Source organism: Microcebus murinus, chromosome 13 (assembly GCF_040939455.1).
Source record: "Microcebus murinus isolate Inina chromosome 13, M.murinus_Inina_mat1.0, whole genome shotgun sequence".
NCBI lineage: Eukaryota > Metazoa > Chordata > Mammalia > Primates > Cheirogaleidae > Microcebus > Microcebus murinus.
In genome coordinates this window covers 20,663,237-20,682,458 of record NC_134116.1, presented here as the reverse complement: position 1 = coordinate 20,682,458, position 19,222 = coordinate 20,663,237, and the positions used below count along the sequence as shown (strand labels likewise).

The window sequence follows — 19,222 nt, the reverse complement described above, 5'->3', positions numbered from 1 at the left end:
CTTAGTTTTTTTGATGGTCATATCCATAATGTTAAAAGTGTGCTTTCACTTGTGTTTACTGATTTACCAATGTTACACATTACTACTGTTTCTGGATTCATAGAGTTTAGACATTATTCACTCTTTGGGATGACAGATGAGTAGCTTACTTATTTTTTTTTTTTGTTCAGTGTTCCAATAAAACTTCATTCACAAAAACAATTGCTGGTACACAAAGGAAACAATCAACAGAGTGAAAAGGCAACCCACAGAATGAGAGAAAAATATTTGTAAATCATTTATCTGATAAGGGATTAATATCAAGAATATATAAGGAAATTCTACCACTCAACAATAACAAAACCCCACAAATAATCTAATTAAAAATGTGCAAAGGACTCATATAAACAGTTTTTTGAAAAAGATACACAAATGGCCAACAGAGGCATACGAAACAATGCTCAACATAACCAATCACTACAGAAATGCAGATCAAAACTACAAGGAGACACCATCTCATGGTCATTAGAATGGCCACTGTGAGTAGCTTACTTATCATCCTTCTCTTCCCCTCTTTGTCTGGAAGTTTGAGTAGTAGTATATTTATCTTTAGTTCTTCTACTGAGTATTTTTGTAACCTTAAATAATATTTACATTTCTTATTTTTTATTCCAACAATTCCAACAGTTTCTCTTGTATATTCTGTTGATAAGATAAAGATACTAATATCTCTACCCTTTCCCTCTGCCTTCTAATTTACATTAGTTAAGCCTTTACTCTAGCATTTGTAAATACAGGTAACATTTACATTTACTTCAGTAAACATAAATGTATCTTATGCATTTTGCTATGATGATTCTAAAAGTTTAAAATCAGTAAATACTGCTTATTATGACAATGTAAATACTAATCATTGGAGTCCGAAAGGCTACTGAAATTGTATTTCCTCTGTATAGTTAACAATGACAGGACCATTATGTGCCACTTACAGGGAAACTCTTGCTAGTTCAAATGAATTCTCCTTTCTTACATTCCACCAATAGATAAGTAGTTTTTCTGGGAATTTTATTGTCTTTATTTTTTCTTGTGGGGGAGATATACATATATGTCTTCTTTACCACAGACCTAATATTTTCCAGTTTATTACTCATGTTATCTAATTGCTTGGGATTCCTGTCTTCTTGAAGATATTTTTCTTAGAGCTCAAGCATTAACTGCTTGTTTCTAAACTTTCTTTACATTGGTTTACAGATAAGTTTCACTATTTTTTAAACTACTATCTTCTTTGTTGGTCTTTATCTTCATTGTGTTGGCAAGTATCTTCAAGAAGGGGTATAAAGAATAATTTTTCTAAATCTTCACATTTCAGAAAATAATTTTATCTTCACATTTAAGAATTTGGCTAGATACAGAATCTTAGGTTCAAAATAATTTTCCTTAGAACACTGATTGATAACTTTGTTTTGCTATCTTTTAACATCTACATATTTTGAAAATGAGGAGTCTGATGCTAGTATTAATGTTATTTTATTGCAATGACTTGCCTTTTCTCTTTAGTAGCTATTAGGATCTTATGTGGGACATTTTCACTCATCCTACTTGGTAATTTGTGGACTCTTTCATTTTTTGAGATGGGGTCTTGCTATATTGCCCAGGATGGTCTTGAACTCTTGGCCTTAAGTGATCCTCCCACTCAGCCTCCCTAGTAGCTGGGATTACAGGGGTGTGCCACTGCACCTGGCTCTTTGTGGACCCTTCTAACATGAGTGTTTTTTTTTCTCTCTCTCTCCTTTTTTTTAGCTACAGCACACTTTCCTTCTTCCATTTTTCTCTATTCTCTCTTTCTGGAATTCCTCTTAGGTGGCTACTGGAGTACATGGGCTGATTCTCCATGTTGCTTACCTCTTCTCCTCCCTTTTTTCTGTCTTTTGCTGTAATTCTGAGAGATGAATGGTTAGGAGCTAAAACTGTGTTATTAGAAAATAACTGAAGGATCTAGGTGTGATTAGGCTGCATAATGTTTGGAATTGGTCTCTTCCATTTAATTCATGTAAATTCTTAGCCATTATTGCTTCAAATATTACCTGTACCACATTCTTTCATTCTCTTCTAGAATTCAACTTATATTCATTTTGTTTATTCAACAAATATTCATAAAGTGTTTTTTCTTATCCTCATAAAAATCTTATAAGGTAGGTTCTAATGTTAACTCCATTTTTGCACAGAAGAGGAAAATGATACAGAAAGAGCTTAAGTAATCTACTAGGTCACACAGCTAGTGAATGGAATAACTAGTTTTAAACTCATTCCTGGTATCTTAGACTTTTTTATTCTATTCTCTATGTTGTTTATGTCCTCTGCTGTATTTTCCTTTTTTCTTGTTCCTGTTGCATTTGGGATAATTATTCTTGTCTACCTTCTAACTTATTAATTCCCTCTGTAGGCATGTTAAAGCCATCCACTGAATTCTTAATTTTGGTATTACATTGCTCAGTTTCCAAAGATCTACTTAAAAAAAATCTGATATGCACTTTTTATAGTTTCCTATTCTTTGCAATTATTTTCAAGCTTTTATTCTTTAAACATAGTAAGCATAGTTGTTTGAGAGCCTGTGTCAATAATTCTAATATAGAGTCTGTGCATGTCTCTGTTTCTGCTGTTTTTCTTTGTGTATTTGGTTATCTTTGAACATGTCTTAGCCTCTATACTTGAAAAATCTAATTTGCAGCTTAGACTATTGTAATCTTATTCCAGAGATTTATGGATGTTTCTGCCAGATACCCAGATTCCTCTATACCCTATGAATCTATAAATATTTTAGGACCGATTCAAGGCTCAGGATTCCCTGGTCTATTTAAATGAGACAACTTTGAATTAAGACTGTGAGGGATAATTTACTATGGTTCATCCTTAACCTGAAGATATAGCCAGCCAGATTGTAGAAAGAGTCAGGTTTTAACTTCTGTGTTCATAATCTGGCAAGCTAAATCAAAGTGATGGCTCAAGTGTGTCAGGACAAATGTTCCCAGGGCAGTAACAGCATTTTTGGGCCAAGAGAAGCTGCTGTACTTATTTCACTAGGCTCTTATTTTCCCTTTGATTGTGGTTGTGTATTTCCTTAGTATCCTACTATTGTGGTATTGCCATTTCCTTTTATTAAAATAAAAGATTTTTAAAAAACATCTTATCTAACATTTTTACTAGTTTTAAGCAGACAGGTTGGTTCAAAAGAACTATATCCACCGTCATTAAAAACTCCTTTTCTCTTTTTAAGGAAAGAAACATCACTTTTTCTTTTTAGGACTAACTTTTCAACCTGCATTTTAATCTCATCTTTAGAGCCTAATTTGTATTAAAAACACTATCTAGTTACATATATAGTAGATACAGTAGATCTAGTATAACTTTAAAAAAAATTCCTTCTATCTTCAAGCTCTGCTTTCCCTTCATGAACTTAATCCTCTTCCTTCTTTAACTGCCTGAGTTCAAATACAACATTTTAAGGAGTAAAAGTATAACATTAGTTATAAAATAAAAATTAATCAATTAAAGATAAAGAAAATAATTCTTAACATTAAGAACAAAGCCTACAAAAGGGTTCTGCCTCACACACTTGTACTTGCAGTGTCTTGCTTTTGAAGCTGTTTAATACAACAATGACATCTTCTAGGTCTGGCTGAGAGTCAGGTCCTTCATGCCTAAAAGTAGAAAAACATGTCTATAATTAATTAAAGAACAGACATACAATTATGATATAAAAACCAGAATAAACTCATTTTGCAATAAACATAAGTAAAATATCACTTATGTCTATACCATATTTGCCATTTCCGTGGTCAATTAAGTTAACTGTAATACACTATTTTTAAAAAACTATTCAGTACATTTTAGTTTAATACAATTAAAACTGTACAAAAGTAACTCATTAAATTCAATGCTGCTGAATCATTCAGAAAGTTCAAATTATTGTTTATCTTTGCTGTTGTATACCAAGGTTATCACAAAAGTCAAATCTTTCACTTATCTGTTATGATAAAAATCAAAATGTGAAATATTTCCTAGATTTAAAAGTCATTTGTATATCAAAGGAATTTTACACTATCCAACAACTTTTCAATATTCATCAGCTATTTTCAAATGTCAAAATCTAAAGTGCATTGTTAAACTAATGACTAAAAATGTGTCTATTATTTCTACTTTTTTACATATAATGTAGTTCATTCTCTAATTTTCAAAATTGCTTAAACAAACCAAATATGATAGCTATGTTCAATATTTTTTGATACTAGTTTCACTATATACTGAAAAATTCTATCATAAAAATATTTAAAATTCAATTTTGTCAAGGGGAAGCAATCAGATGTTAAATGAAGTAGCTACTTTTGAGTTCAGTCATATTTATAACACATATTTCAACATTTTTCTAAAAAGAACACATGGGGATACCAGCAATTTGATGACCAACACATGCCTTTGACTCTCTCTTACTCCCAGTTTCCTGAGCTGTGGCAGTTAAAACAAAGTAGAAGGCAGAGCCCCGTCCAACAATTACCAGTAGGAAACAGAAAGGGTTCCAACTTACATAGTAGAAATGTCAAAGTTCTTACAAACTCTCAAGCACATGTAGTCACAAACATTGTTAAAGGGCAGTGGCAACTTTCCCTGTTTAATCTACTGTCCACTGAGACCAGGGTAGAGCCAGCTAGCACAGCACTAAAGCTAGATCTAGGTAAGTTGTAAAGCAAACCTCCCTCTACTCCCACCAGGTTGCAGAGATAATAGTGATGAAGAGCTCTTTATTTCAGGCACAATTTTAAGCACTTTATAGATGCTAACTCATTTAATCTATAAAATCATCCTTTGAGAAGGGTTCAATTATTATCCCAGATAAAACAGAGCCTGGGTACTCTGGTTCTTCACCACTACGCTAGCAGATCTTCATTAACAATGCTAAGTAACTAAAAACCACTGGATATATGAGGAAAATCAGCAGCTCAAATGAAGGGAACAAGCTAAGCAGTCAAAGAAAATGAAAAAAGAAAATTGATAAGGAATTAATGCAGAAAAAGGGGAGTATTCAAATAATTTATATTCTCAATGAGATCTGAGAGAATATTATATCTCAGTAAAAGAAGGAAAGCTATAATAATATAAAAAGGTAAAAGAAAATTTTAGGCCTTTGAGGATCAAGAATACACCACAAATGTTTCTGGAAAAAAATTATTTGTGGAAATGTGGTGTATATTACAAAGTGGCAGGCAACATCCCGCCTTCTAGCATATACTTCAGGAGTAGAAAGCCAAACACTTTTTTGTTGTTGTTGTTATTCCTAAACTCTCTTACAGGTATGGTTCTGGTTGATAATTAGATTCTCCTAAAGAGGCAGATACATATCATGTGATTTCGAACTTAGAAATGAGTGAGGGCAATGTGCTAATGCTTCGAATAGAGGTTTCTGTATCGAAGTTCCAGTGTATAACTGCTTAGTTTGCTGGAGCCAGTTGATGTGTTGGTAGTAGGAGCTTCTTGCTTTTCTTTCTTTTTTTTTTCCATTTTATTTTATTTTTATTATTTATTTATTCAGGATATTATGGGGGTACAAACATTTTGGTTACATGTAATGCGTCTGCCTCCAAGCCAGGGCTATAAGCATGTCCTTTCCCCTTACAGTGTGTTCTACTTCCATTAGTTGTGGATTTACCCTGCCCCAACCCCCCGCCCCAACTGGCACCCAATGAGTATTATTACTACCATGTGAACACCTTAGTGTTGGTTAGTACCAATTTGATGGCAAGTACATGTGATGCATGTTTTTCCATGCTTGTGATACTTCACTTTGAATCTCTATCCAGGATAATATAAGAGGTGCTAGATCACCATTGTTTTTTGTAGTTGAGCAGTATTCCACAGTATACATATACACACTTTATTAATCCACTCATGTATTGATGGGCACTTGGGTTGTTTCCACATCTTTGTGATTGTGAATTGTGTTGCTATAACATTTGAGTGCAGATGTCTTTATTATAAAATGTCTTTTTTTCCTTTGGATAGATGCCTAGTAGTGGGATTGTTGGATCAAATGGTATTTCCATTATTAGCTCTTTGAGGTATCTCCAAATTACTTTCCACAGTGGTGGTAGTAATTTGCAGTCCCATCAGCAGTGTAAGAGTGTTCCAATCTCTCCACATCCATGCCAACAATTGTTGTTTTGAGACTTTTTGATGAGGGCCATTCTCACTGAAGTTAGGTGGTATCTCATTGTAGTTGTGATGCGCATTCTCCTAATAATTAGAAATGCTGAGCACTTTTTTAATATGTTTGCTGGCTATTAGTCTGTCTTCTTTTGAAAAGTTTCTGTTCCTGTCCTTTACCCATTTATTGATGGGTTTGATTTTTTCTTGTTGATTTTCTTAAGTTCTATATAGATTCTTGTTACCAGTCCTTTATTGGATGTGTAGAAAGCAAATATTTTTCCCTTCTGTAGGCTGTCTATTCGCTCTAATGATAGTTTCCTTGGCTGTGAAGAAGTATCGTGGGAGAGGTTGCAGCTCTTTCTGGCTGGTCAGTTCCTTGGCTTCGTTCTGTGAATATTCCTGGGAGCCAGCCCTCCTCAACAGCTTGCTCCTCCAATCTTTCCTAACACAACATAAAAGCACCCAATTCCCTGTGTTAAATCTTCCTCTGATAAGATGGGAAGTCAGCCATCTACTACATTTTGAATGTTCCCTCCAAAACTCATGTGAAAATTTAACTGTCATTGTGCCAGTATTAAGAGGTGGGACTCTTAAGCAATGAGGGCTCCAGCTTCCTGGGTGGGATTGGTGCTTGCTGTTATGAGGGCAAGTTTAGCCCTCCCTTGCTCTTTCCTGCCCTTCTGCTTTCTCTCCTGGGATGACTTAGCAAAAAGACTTTTGCCAGATGTTGGCCCCTCAGTCTTATAATTACCAGCTTCAGAACTGAGACTCAATAAGTTCATGTTTGTTATAAACTGTCAAGTCTTGGCTATTTTGATAACAGAGTATAAATATAAATTAAAAAATAAATCAGAAAAAATGAACTAAGGCACCACCCCAATAAAAAATGAATGTGAAAAGTAAAAGACCTACAAAAACTATGATCAACAGTGAATTTGGTAAAATCTATATTTAATTAACAGTAATATGATGATAAAGAATTAAAGAGAATATGGGGTAGAGGACAGTAAAAGGATGCTAGAATGCTTCCACTGAGGCACAAGTGAGACAGCTACCCAAAGTATGAATAGCCATCCACTACCAATGCCCCCATTATATGCCGATTGCCCCTCTGAGAGACTGAGCATATAAAAAAAAGTTCAGATCAAATTAAAAAGCTTCTGCACAGCCAAAGAAACTGTCAAGAGAGCAAACAGACAACCCACAGAATGGGAGAAAATTTTTGCAAGCTACACATCTGATAAAGGGCTGATAACTAGAATCTATTTAGAACGCAGGAAAATCAGCAAGAAAAAAATCAAACAACCCCATCAAAAAATGGGCAAAGGACATGAACAGAAACTTTTCTAAAGAAGACAGAAGAATGGCCAACAAACATATGAAAAAAATGCTCAACATCTCTAATCATCAGGGGAAATGCAAATCAAAACCACAATGAGATATCACTTAACTCCAGTGAGAATGGCCTTTATCAAAAAGTCCCCAAACAATAAATGCTGGCATAGATGTGGAGAGATAGGAACACTCCTACACTGCTGGTGGGACTGCAAACTAGTTCAACCTCTGTGGAAAGCAATATGGAGATACCTCAAAGTGATACAAGTGGATCTACCATTTGATCCAGCAATCCCACTACTGGGCATCTACTCAAGAGATCCAATGACACTCTACAAAAAAGACACCTGCACTCGAATGTTTATAGCAGCACAATTCACAATTGCAAAGCTGTGGAAACAACCCAAGTGCCTATCAATTCATAAGTGGATTAATAAAATGTGGTATATGTATACCGTGGAATACTACTCAGCTTTAAGAAACAATGGGGATATAGCACCTCTTGTATATCCCTGGATAGAGCTGGAACCTATTCTACTAAGTGAAGTATCTCAAGAGTGGAAAAACAAGCACCACATGTACCCACCAGCAAATTGGTATTAACAGATCAACACCTAAGTGGACATATAGGAATAACATTTATCGGATGTAGGGCAGGTGGGAGGGGGGAGGAGAGGATGGGTATATACAAACACAACGAGTAAGATGTGCAATGTTTGGGGGGTGGACATGCTTGAAGCTCTGACTTGAGGGAGCGAGGGGAGGCATGGGCAATATACGTAACCTTAACACTTGTACTCCCATAATACACTAAAAAAAAAAAAGTTCAGAGATAGAACTGTGTTAGGTGAAGGCTGAAAAATTTCTTTGCAGAGTGCTGTATACCCTCTGGGGAAGGCTGGGGAGCAGTATTACCCTCTAATTCTAAACTAAGATAGACACTTTAAGGAGAAAACACTTCGCAATATATACTCTCAAGCTGGGACACACAGAGGACAGGTGTCTGGCACATGTCTGGTATAGTTAAAGTGTACTATGGACTAGGATCTGATATTTGAGAAGGACTAACCTATTGTTTTATTATTTATTAATTTATTTATTTATTTATTTATTTATTTATTTATTTATTTATTTATTTTTGAGACAATCTCACTCTGCCACCTAGGGTAGAGTGCAATGGCCTCATCATAACTCATTGAAACCTGAAATTCCTGGGCTCAAGCGATCCTCTTGCCTCAGCCTCCCAAGTAGCTGGGACTATAGGTGCATGCCATGATGCCTGGATAATTTTGCTATGGTTCATAGAGACGGGGTCTTGCTCTTGCTCAGGCTGGTCTTGAACTCCTGAGCTGAAGTGATCCTTGCCTCCCAGAGTGCTAGGATTACAAGGGTGAGCCATTGCACCCAGCCTTAACCTAATGTTTTAATCGAGGGGCCAGGAGAGTGCTTACTACCTTCACAACTGGCCTGAACTCCTCCTAGAGTTTAGTGTGCAAGTGATGTGTAAGCATTTTTCACAGATCAATGTAGCCAAGCAGGAGAGATATTTGATTTCATTATTATCATGGGGTAGTTGTGTATCCTGCCAATATACTGAGGAGACCTCAGCAAAAACAGGCTACTAGCATAGGGCCAGACGTCCAGAGACTAAAATGTTGTTAGAAGCAGCCAACTGGACTAGAGCTGCCCCACCAGGGAACAGGGAATTAAAGGGGAGTGAGAAGAGCAACAGAGAACTTCTAATAGCCCACAGAAGCACTCCATAAAGAATCACTGCTGGGGCCAGAGATACAAACTTAGCTTACAATGGACCAGCTCAAATAAATGGAGAAAGAATGGAAACCTCTCCTGCCTCCTATATGAAACACAGGAGAAGATATTTAGTCTCAAAGAGTATGAAGCTAAAATTAATGTAAAGTACTAATTTGACAGAAAAAAATTTTTCTACAGCTTTCAAGTGCAAAGTCTAGTATACTAATATTGAAGACAGCTATATAAAGTATCCTATATGCTCTACAATTGTTAGGAAAATCTGAGGAGGCTTGGTCTAATTTTGATAGAACTACAAAGATTTTCTTTTCTAGGAGACAATAATTTTGAGAATTTTTAAAATCAAGGTAGGTAACAACCAACACTCAGTATGTGTAGATGATATTCAGTTAAAGATTACAAAAAGTTTGACAGACACAGAAAGGACACACAGTTTTATGCCTAATAAATGGAAAGCCAAATGAAAAATATCAAATAATTTAGTCATGGCTTTAAAATCTGGACTTAATATTATTTTAGCTTAGATTTTCAGCATGTTTTAGGAATATTTTTCCTAAATATAAATGTAGTATCGATTAAAATTAAATCATAAATTAGGAGAAAAAATGTCCATTTTTGTCATATTTTATATTAACTCCTTTTACAAAAAAAATTATTTTTTTTATTTTAAGATTTTTTTTTAATTTCAGCATATTATGGGGGTACAGATTTTAAGGTTTCAATAAATGCCCTTTCCCCCTCTCCCCCCACAAGTCTGAGTTTCCATCCTGACCATCCCCCATATGGTGCACATCGCACTCATATGTATGTATATACCCAGCCCCCTATCCCCTGCCCAATACCCTATTACTGTAGTACCTATGTGTCCACTTAGGTGCTGCTCTGTTAATACCAGTTTGCTGGTGAGTATATGTGGTGCTTGTTTTTCCATTCTTGGGATACATCACTTAGTAGTATGGGTTCAAGCTCTAACAAGGAAAATATAAGATGTGCTATATCACCATTGTTTCTTAGAGCTGAATAGGACTCCATGGTATACATATACCACATTTTATTAATCCATTCTTGGATTGATGGGCACTTGGGCTGTTTCCACAGCCTTGCAATTATGAATTGTGCTGCTATAAACATTCGAGTGCAGGTGTCTTTTTTGTAGAGTGTCATTGGATCTTTTGGGTAGATGCCCAGTAATGGGAATGCTGGATCAAATGGTAGATCCACTTGTATCGCTTTAAGGTATCTCCATATTGCTTTCCACAGAGGTTGAACTAGTTTGCAGTCCCACCAGCAGTGTAGGAGTGTTCCTCTCTCTCCGCAACCACGTCAGCATTTGTTATTTGGAGACTTTTTGATAAAGGCCATTCTCACTGGAGTTAAGTGATATCTCATTGTGTTTTTGATTTGCATTTCCCCTGATGATTAGAGATGTTGAGCATTTTTTCATATGTTTGTTGGCCATTCTTCTGTCTTCTATAGAAAAGTTTCTGTTCAAGTCCTTTGCCCACTTTTTAATAGGGTTATTTGATTTTTTTCTTGCTGATTTTCGTGAGTTCTAAGTATATTCTAGTTATCAGTCCCTTATCGGATGCATAGGATGCAAAAATTTTCTCCCATTCTGTAGGTTGTCTGTTTACTTTCATGACTGTTTCTCTGGCTGTGTAGAAGCTTTGTAGTTTGATCATGTCCCATTTATTTATTTTTGTTGCTGCTGTGATTGCCTATGGGGACTTCTGCTTAAACTCTTTGCCTAGGCTGATGTCTAGGAGAGTGTTTCCAACTTTTTCCTCTACAAGTCTAATAGTTTCACACCTAAAGTTCAAGACTGTTACCCAGTGTGAGTTGATTTTTGTGAGAGGTGAAAGATGTGGGTCCTGCTTTAGCCTTGTACAGGTGGCTATCCAGTTTTCCCAGCACCATTTATTGAAAAGGGATTTTCCCCAGCATATGTTTTTGTTTGCTTTGTCAAAGATTAGATGGCTATATGAGGATGGTTTTATATCAGGATTCTCACATCTGTTCCACTGGTCAATATTCCTATTTTTGTGCCAATACCATATTGTTTTAATTACTACAGCTTTGTAGTATAGTTTGATATCTGGCATATTAATACCTCCCATTTTGTTTTTGTTGCCTAGAATTGCTCTTGATATTCGGGGTCTTCTTTGGCTCCATACAAAGCGTAAAATTATTTTTTAGATATCTGTGAAGAATGCTGATGGGTATTGCATTGAATTGAATCTGCAGATCAGTTTGGGTAGTATAGACATTTTAATGATGTTGAGCCTACCGATCCACGAGCATGGTATGGATTTCCATCTGTTTACATCCTCTGCTATTTCCTTCCTCAGTGTTTCATAGTTCTCCCTGTAGAGGTCTTTTACCTCCTTGGTTAAGTATACTCCTAGGTACTTTAATTTCTTTGTTGCTATTGTGAAGGGTATTGAGCCTTAATTTGGTTCTCAATTTGATTGTTGTTGGAGTATACGAATGCCTATGATTTCTGTGTATTGACTTTGTATCCTGAGACTTTGCTAAATTCATTGATCAGTTCCAGGAGTTTCTTGGTTGAATCTTTGGGATTTTCTAAATATAATATCATATCATCAGCAAACAGTGAAAGTTTGATCTCTTCTGCCCCTATTTGGATACCTTAAATTCCATTTTCCTGTCTGCTGTAGCCAGGACTTCCAAGACTATGTTGAATAGAAGTGGAGATAGTGGGCAGCCTTGTCTGGTTCCAGTTCTAAGTGGGAATGATTTCAATTTTTCCCCATTCAGTATGATGTTGGCTATGGGTCTATCATATATGGCTTGTGTCATTTTTAGGTATGTTCTTTCTATGCCAATTTTATTAAGCGTTTGTATCATGAAAGGGTGTTGAATTTTGTCAAAAGCTTTTTCTGCATCTATTGAAAGAATCCTGTGGTCTTTGTTTTTGCTTCTGTTTATGTGGTGAATTACATTTATAGATTTACGTATGTTGAACCATCCCTGCATCCCTGGGATGAAGCCCACTAGGTCGTGATGGATTATTTTTTTGATAAGCGTCTGGATTCGGTTAGCTAAGATTTTGTTGAAAAGTTTTGCATCTTCAATTCCATCTGTAGTTTTTCAGGTAAAAAAAAAAAAATTTTGCATCTATATTCATTAGGGATATTGGTCTGTAGTTTTCTTTTTTTGTTGCATCCTTTCCTGGTTTTGGTATCAGAGTAATATTCGCTTCATAAAAGGTGTCGGGGAGGTTTCCGTTCTTCTCGATGTTGTGGAATAGTTTCTGCAAGATAGGTACTAGTTCTTCTTTGTAAGTGTGGTAAAATTCAGGTGTGAAGCCATCTGGACCGGGACTTTTCTTTTTAGGGAGATTTTTAATTGCTGTTTCTATTTCAGCTGTTGAGATTGGTCTGTTCAGGGTATCTATTTCTTACTGGTTGAGCCTAGGGAGGCTGTGTGTTTCTAGAAATTTGTCCATTTCCTCCACATTTTCCAGTTTGTGTGCATAAAGATTTTTGTAGTATTCATAAATTGTATCTTGTATCTCTTTGGGATCAGTTGTGATATCTCCTTTTTTATTCCTGATGGAGCTTATTAGAGATTTCTCTTTTCTGCTTTTTGTTAGCTTAGCCAATGATGCGTCAATTTTGTTTATTTTTTCAAAGAACCAACTTTTTGTTTTATTAATCTCCTGAATAGCTTCCCTGTTTTCAATTTCGTTTAGTTCTGATTTGATCTTGATGATTTCACTTCTTCTGCTGGGTTTGGGGTTGGTCTGTTCTTCTTTTTCCAGCTCTTTGAGTCATTTCATTAGATTGTCTATTTGTGATCTTTTTGACTTTTGGTTATAGGCATTTATGGAGATAAACTTTCCTCTCAGAACTGCTTTAGCTGTGTCCCAGAGGATTTGATAACTTGTCTCTCCATTGTCATTTTCTTCATAGAATTTTTTAATTTCCATTTTGAATTCTTCATTTATGAAGTAATCATTTAGTAGGAACATTTTTGTGTAGAAATGTGAGTTTCTGTTAGGGTTGATTTCTACTTTTATTCCACTGTGATCTGAGAAGATACATGGTATGATTTCTATTTTTTTAAATTTCTTGAGGTTTACTTTGTGTCCTAGGATATGGTCAATCTTAGAGAATGTCCCGTGAGCTGTATATTGAAAAGAACGTATATTCAGTGGATCTTGGGTAGAATGTTCTGTAAATGTCAGTCAGATCCAATTGTTCTAGAGTTTTTTTTAAGTCCATTACTTCTTTATTAATTTTCTGTTTGGAGGATCTGTCTTGTGCTATCAGTGGGGTGCTGAAATTCCGGTGATTATGGAGTTGCCATAAATCCATTTGCTTAAATCCAGTAAGGTTTGCTTTATGAATCTGGGTGCACCTAAGTTGGGTGCATATATATTTAACATTGTTATCTCTTCTTGTTGAGGTGTGCCCTTCACCATTATATAATGACCCTCTTTGTCTTTCACTACTTTTGTTGGTTTAAAAACTAAATCGTCTGAAATTAGAACTGCCACGCCACTCTTCTTTTGGCTTCCATTTGCTTGGAATACTGATCTCCACCCTTTTATTTTGAGTCCATATGCATCCTTGGAGGTTAGATGTGTTTCCTGAAGACAGCATATACTTGGCCTGTATTTTCTTATCCATTCAGCCAACCTATGTCTCTTGAGTGGAGAGTTAAGCCATTTACATTTATTGAAAGAACTGATAGGTAGATTATTATTCATTCTGTTGGGTTGGATGTTGTTGCTCTAATTTCCCTCTGGAGCCATTGTATTATCTGGCCTTTAATCTTTGGGTTTTGGTTGTTTTTATATTCGTGAGTTTTTATTATGCTGTTCCGTGAGTACACTGTTTTGAGTACTTCTTGTAGGGCTGGTCTTGTCTTGGTAAATTCTGTGAGACTTTGCTTGTCTGAGAATGTCTTTATTTCTCCTTCATATACAAAGCTTAGTTTTGCAGGGAATAAGATTCTAGGCTGAGAATTGTTTTGTTTCAGTAGAGTGAGAATGGGGACCCAGTCTCTCCTTGCTTGTAAAGTCTCAGTAGAGAAGTCTGGTGTTATTCGAATTGGCTTTCCCTTGTATGTCACTTGCTTCTTTCATCTTCCAGCTCTTAGAAGGGCCTCTTTAGCTGATATTTTGGTCAGTCTGATGACTGCATGTTGTGACGTCTCCCTGTTTGCACTGAAACTCCCCGAGGTCCTCTGAGCTTCTTGAACTTGTATATCGAGATTTTGAGCAAGGCCTGGGAATTTTTCTTCTATTATATCTTCAAATAGCTTGTCCAACCCTTGAGTGTTGTCTTCTTCCCCTTCTGGTAACCCTATGACCCTCACATTAGGTTTCTTCACATAATCCCACATCTCTTGTAGGCTTTGCTCTTTTCTCTTGCTTCTCTGCTCTATCTCTGTGACGATTTTATTTAGTTGCAGGGTGTTATGTTCAATCTCTGAGATTCTTTCTTCTGTTTGATCTACCCTGTTCTTGAGATTTTCCACTGTATTTTGTAGTTCCCTGAATTGATTCTTCATTTCCAGGAGTTTGGTTAAACTTTTCTTCATTGTGTCTATTTCTTTAGTAAACTTTTGTTCTAGGTCCTGGAGGCTTTTTGTGTTTTTTATGTGTTGGTTATTGAGTTGTTCTTGCACTCAGTGAGTTTTCTTATGATCCACATACGAAATTCCTCTTTTGTCATTTTGGTTGCCTGATTTTATTTGGTGTCTGTTTCTAGGGGGCTGGTGCTCCTCTTTGGGGGTGTGTTTTCCGTTTGGTTCTTCATATTTCCTGAGTTCCTTAGGTGATTTCTTCCCATGTCAATCAGTTGTTGTCTCTTTTCTTTAGGTTTTTGTTTGGGTATACACGTCTTGTTTAGTTTCTGAGCCGGTAGGTGGTGTCTGTGGGTGAGATTTGACCACTCCCTGTATAATAAGTCAGTAGGTGCCGTGAAAAGGGTGTGCAGGATGTCCTCCCTGTCAGTAGGTGGCACTTGCTTGCAGGAACAGGCTATGCTGTTGTTTTTGTGTCCTCTTATCAACTCTTGTTCTTGTAGCGAGGCACTCTAGTGCCTCAGGTGGTGGGTGGGGCCCTGGGACTTCCAGGTGTGTCCTTTTCTCCCCCTCAGTGAGGGCTGGTCTAGGAGAGAGTCTGGGCAGAGCTGGGTTGGGTAAGCCTTCCCTCAGGCACCACCAATGCCATTAGCAGGGGTCAAAGTTCTGTTCTCTGCTTCCAGGAAAAGCTGTCAGGAAGGGGCTGGAATTGCCCCACTCAGAGAGTCTGCGTGTGGGGGTTGGGCTGTCTGAGACCCGCAGTCTGGAGCGGGCCTCGCTTCTTTCCACCGTCCCCAACACCGAGGCTACTCCTGGGCCTCTACCAGTAGGCCAGACCACACACCACCATGCCTCCCCGGACTGTGATGCTGGCAGGGAGGTTCCCTGCACAGGAACGCCACCTCTGCTGGGGGCACAGCCTCCTTTTGGGAGGAGGGTTGCCCTCTAGGATGCTGATCTGCCCCTGAGGGCACACACACCTCAGTAGGCTGTTTGTGTATATTCCTTCTGTGCCCCGAGCAATGCGAGACCTTGGTGCACGGGATCTGGTTGCAGGTCTGACCTCTGGGTCCCAGAGTTCAAACTATATCCTCAGCAGGGAGAGGAGTGCCAGTCTCAATTCACCCACAGGGAGCCCAAGCTGGGTCTATCTCTCTAAGCCTCAGGGTCTGCACCGTTCTCCTAGCATCACCATGCCAGCAGCACCTGGGAGGGCTGGCGGATAGAGAGCTCACAGTCTGAGTTCCCCTTAGTCAGCTGTAAGGCCCCAAAAGGGAAGGTCCCGTTCCCTGGAGATGCCTCCGGCTGGTGACTATATTGTCTCTTTGGGCAGCCGTGGGTAGGGTCGGGGGAGGGGAGAAGGAGGCAATATGGCGCCTGCCACACGGCTCGGGTCTGTGCACAGGGTGGTACCCCGAGGGAGTTGGGAGCCTGGTGCTGCGTCCGCTACTGGCTTACCGCTAACTGGCGGCGGCCATTGCTGGGCTGGTGTCCGCAGGTCTCTCCACCCGATGGGGAGTCCACCAGCAGTCCGAGATGCAGGGCAGGGGAAACGGCTGATCCACCAATCCTTCCCACTGGTATATGGGCTGCTCAGGCCTTTCCAGCTTCCAGTTCTCCTCTGCGTCCTCCTCCTGTGCAGTCTCAGGTACTCCTCCCTCCCATCCTCATCTGATGTAGGCTCGTCTTCTTGCTTCTTTCTTCTAATTTCTGCTAGAATCTGTCTTTTCTGCAGAGACACTCTGTCTGGCGGTGTTTCTCGTCCACCATCTTGATGCCCCCTCCTCAAAAAATTTTATTACAGCAACTTCTTCAATTTCTTTCATCAATGTTTTACAATTTTCAGTGTAAAGACTGTTCACTTCCTTGGCTAAATTTTTCCTAGGCATCTTATTCATTTATTTATTTATTGGTTGCTATTGTAAATGGGAATGCTTTCTGGATTCCTTTTTCAGAGAGTTTGCTACTGGCATACAGAAATGCTGATTTTGTATACTGTAACTCATTTATTAGTTCTAAAAGTTTTTATAGTGGATTATTTCCAGTTTTCTATATACAAATATCACGTCATCTTCAAAGAGGGACAACTTAACATCTTCTTTTCCAATTTGAATGCCTTTTATTTCTTTCTCTTTTCTAACTGCTCCAGCTCTGACTTCCTATGTTGAATAAAGTGTTAAGAGTAGGCATCCTGGTATTGTTCCTGATATTAGAGAAAAAGCTTTCAACTTTTTACCCTTGAGCATGGTGGCAGGTATGGGCTTGTCATATATGACCATTATTGTATTGAGGTATATTCCGTCTGTCCTAATTTGCTGGAAGTTATTTTTATTTTTACTATGAAAGGATGTTGAATTGTGTTAAATGCTTTTTCTACATCTATTGAAATGATCATATGGTTTTCTGTCCTTCCGTTAATGTGGTATATCACATTTATAGATTTGTGTATTTTAAACTATCCTTACATCCCTGGAATAAATCCCGCTTGATCACAGTGAATGATCCTTTTTATGTGCTGTTAATTCACTTTGCTAGTATTTTGTTGAGTCCTCTTGAGGACTTTTGTGCCTATGTTCATCACGGATATTGGCCTATCATTTTCTTTTCTTTCAGCGTCCTTGTCTGGCTTTGGTATCAGGGTAATGCTGGCCTTGTAAAATGAGTTTGGAAGTATTCTCTCCACTTTGATTTTTTGGGAAGAGGTTCAGAAGGATTGGTATTAATTCTTCTTTAAATGTTTAGCAAAAGTGAAGGGTATCTCTCTCTTTTTTGACAGCTGTGCTGTGCTGTCTTTGGTTGAGGGAAGAGTGATGCAAGTAATGTAAAACTGTCTTACCCTCTTTAATATGTCTTTTCTTATTTCTGTGCTATACCATGGTGTGATAATATCTCACACCTGGTTTCCTTAGCTCTTTATGAAGTTATTTTCATGCATGGATAGTTGTTCATATTGATGTTTCTTTGGGGGAAATGAGTGCTAGAAAGTCCTATTCTGATATCTTGCTGACATCATGACCTAACCCAATCTTAACATTTTAATTATTATTTAGATGATCTGGGTTACATCACACTAAAAATGTATTTACATGTAAAAGATGTAAAAGTGGTCTGTATAACTCACCCAACTATTTGATAAATATCTTCAGATTTTCCTTTGCGTAATTTCAGTATCCAAGCACCTGGGTTTGCTTTTAACTGAAAATATCCCTTTTGAGAAAAAAAATAATCATTGGGTTATATGACTAAAAACATATCCAATTGTTCATGAAAGACTTAGACATGAATCATCCAAGAAAGTGCTTACTAACTGGAAAATGAATAAATTCTACAAATTGATTCCAAGGAAAGAGGTTTTATTATAGGATAACCTGTAAAAGCATATTATGAAAGTATAAATCTCATTTTTGTTTTAATTATCTTATTCAAGGATTCAATTTTGTTTCCTGCAAACTGTTCAGCAATAGCAGAATAAAGATTATTCTATCTTACAGTTAGGAAAACTTAGAGAATTTCACCAAAACATCTAATTAAATATCAATTAAATAATACTTACGAGTTTGGCCATCACTATTGTATCAACCACAACAGGTTTATTTTTTGTGCCTAGTGTAAACTGCAGGCCCCGAGGAGTCTGTCCTGTCATTGTATCAAAGCAATATCCTTCAAGTAGTAGATATTCCAGTTCATATTCTGCCGTGATAGTTCTCTCAGTCTGTGGAAGGAATGTCATTGTTTTTGGTATTAGCAACCCTCATTATACAAATTTCATAATAAATAAATGTGATTATTTTAGTATTAGTCAGTAACTTCATCTTTCTTTCCTCTTTTTTTTTTTTTAAGAGATAGGTCTTGCTCTGTCACCCAGGTGCTAGAGTATAGTGGTACGATCATAGCTCACCTGAGCCTCAAACTCCTAGGCTCAAAGGATTCTTCTGCCTCAGCCTCCCAAATAGCTGGGACTGTAAGTGTACACTACCACACCTGGCAAATTTTAAAATTTTTCTTCTAGAGACAGAGTATAGCTATGTTGCCTAGGTGATTCTTAAGCTCCTGCCCTCAAGCGATTCTCTCGCCTTGCCTCAGACTCCCAAAGGGCTGGGATTACAGGAGTGAACCACCGTGACCAACCCTTTACTGCTTTTAAAAACAAGAAATAAGTAACTTCTTTGAAGACGACATTTGATTCAACAACTTTAGTTGGATTCTGAATAAGTTGTTGAATTATCAGTATTCTAGTGATGAACTTCATATACTTAATTAACTTATATCCAGAGTTCCTTACAGCAACCTACCTGAATGGAAAGATTTTCATGGGACAGTCTCAGAATATGAGAATGTTAAAAATTAGAAAAAGATCATAGAGATCCAGTTCAACACCCTCACT

General features: G+C 37.4%; 1 protein-coding gene across 4 annotated transcripts in view; it reads right to left on the bottom strand.

Annotated features, from left to right (window-relative positions):
- The window catches only part of UGGT2 (UDP-glucose glycoprotein glucosyltransferase 2), a 206,599-nt gene that overhangs the window by 40,256 nt on the left and 147,121 nt on the right, over positions 1 to 19,222 (bottom strand). For all 4 annotated transcript variants that reach the window (XR_012922423.1, XM_012769727.2, XM_012769731.3 and 1 more), the window contains 3 exons: positions 18,392 to 18,550; positions 17,960 to 18,045; positions 3,593 to 3,677 (listed from right to left, as the gene is read on the bottom strand). Coding sequence is in view for 3 of the 4 variants with exons in the window: in XM_012769727.2 (XP_012625181.1) it covers positions 3,593 to 3,677; positions 17,960 to 18,045; positions 18,392 to 18,550 (330 nt within the window). In the remaining variant the exon portion in view is untranslated. The remainder of the gene's footprint in view (positions 1 to 3,592; positions 3,678 to 17,959; positions 18,046 to 18,391; positions 18,551 to 19,222) is intronic.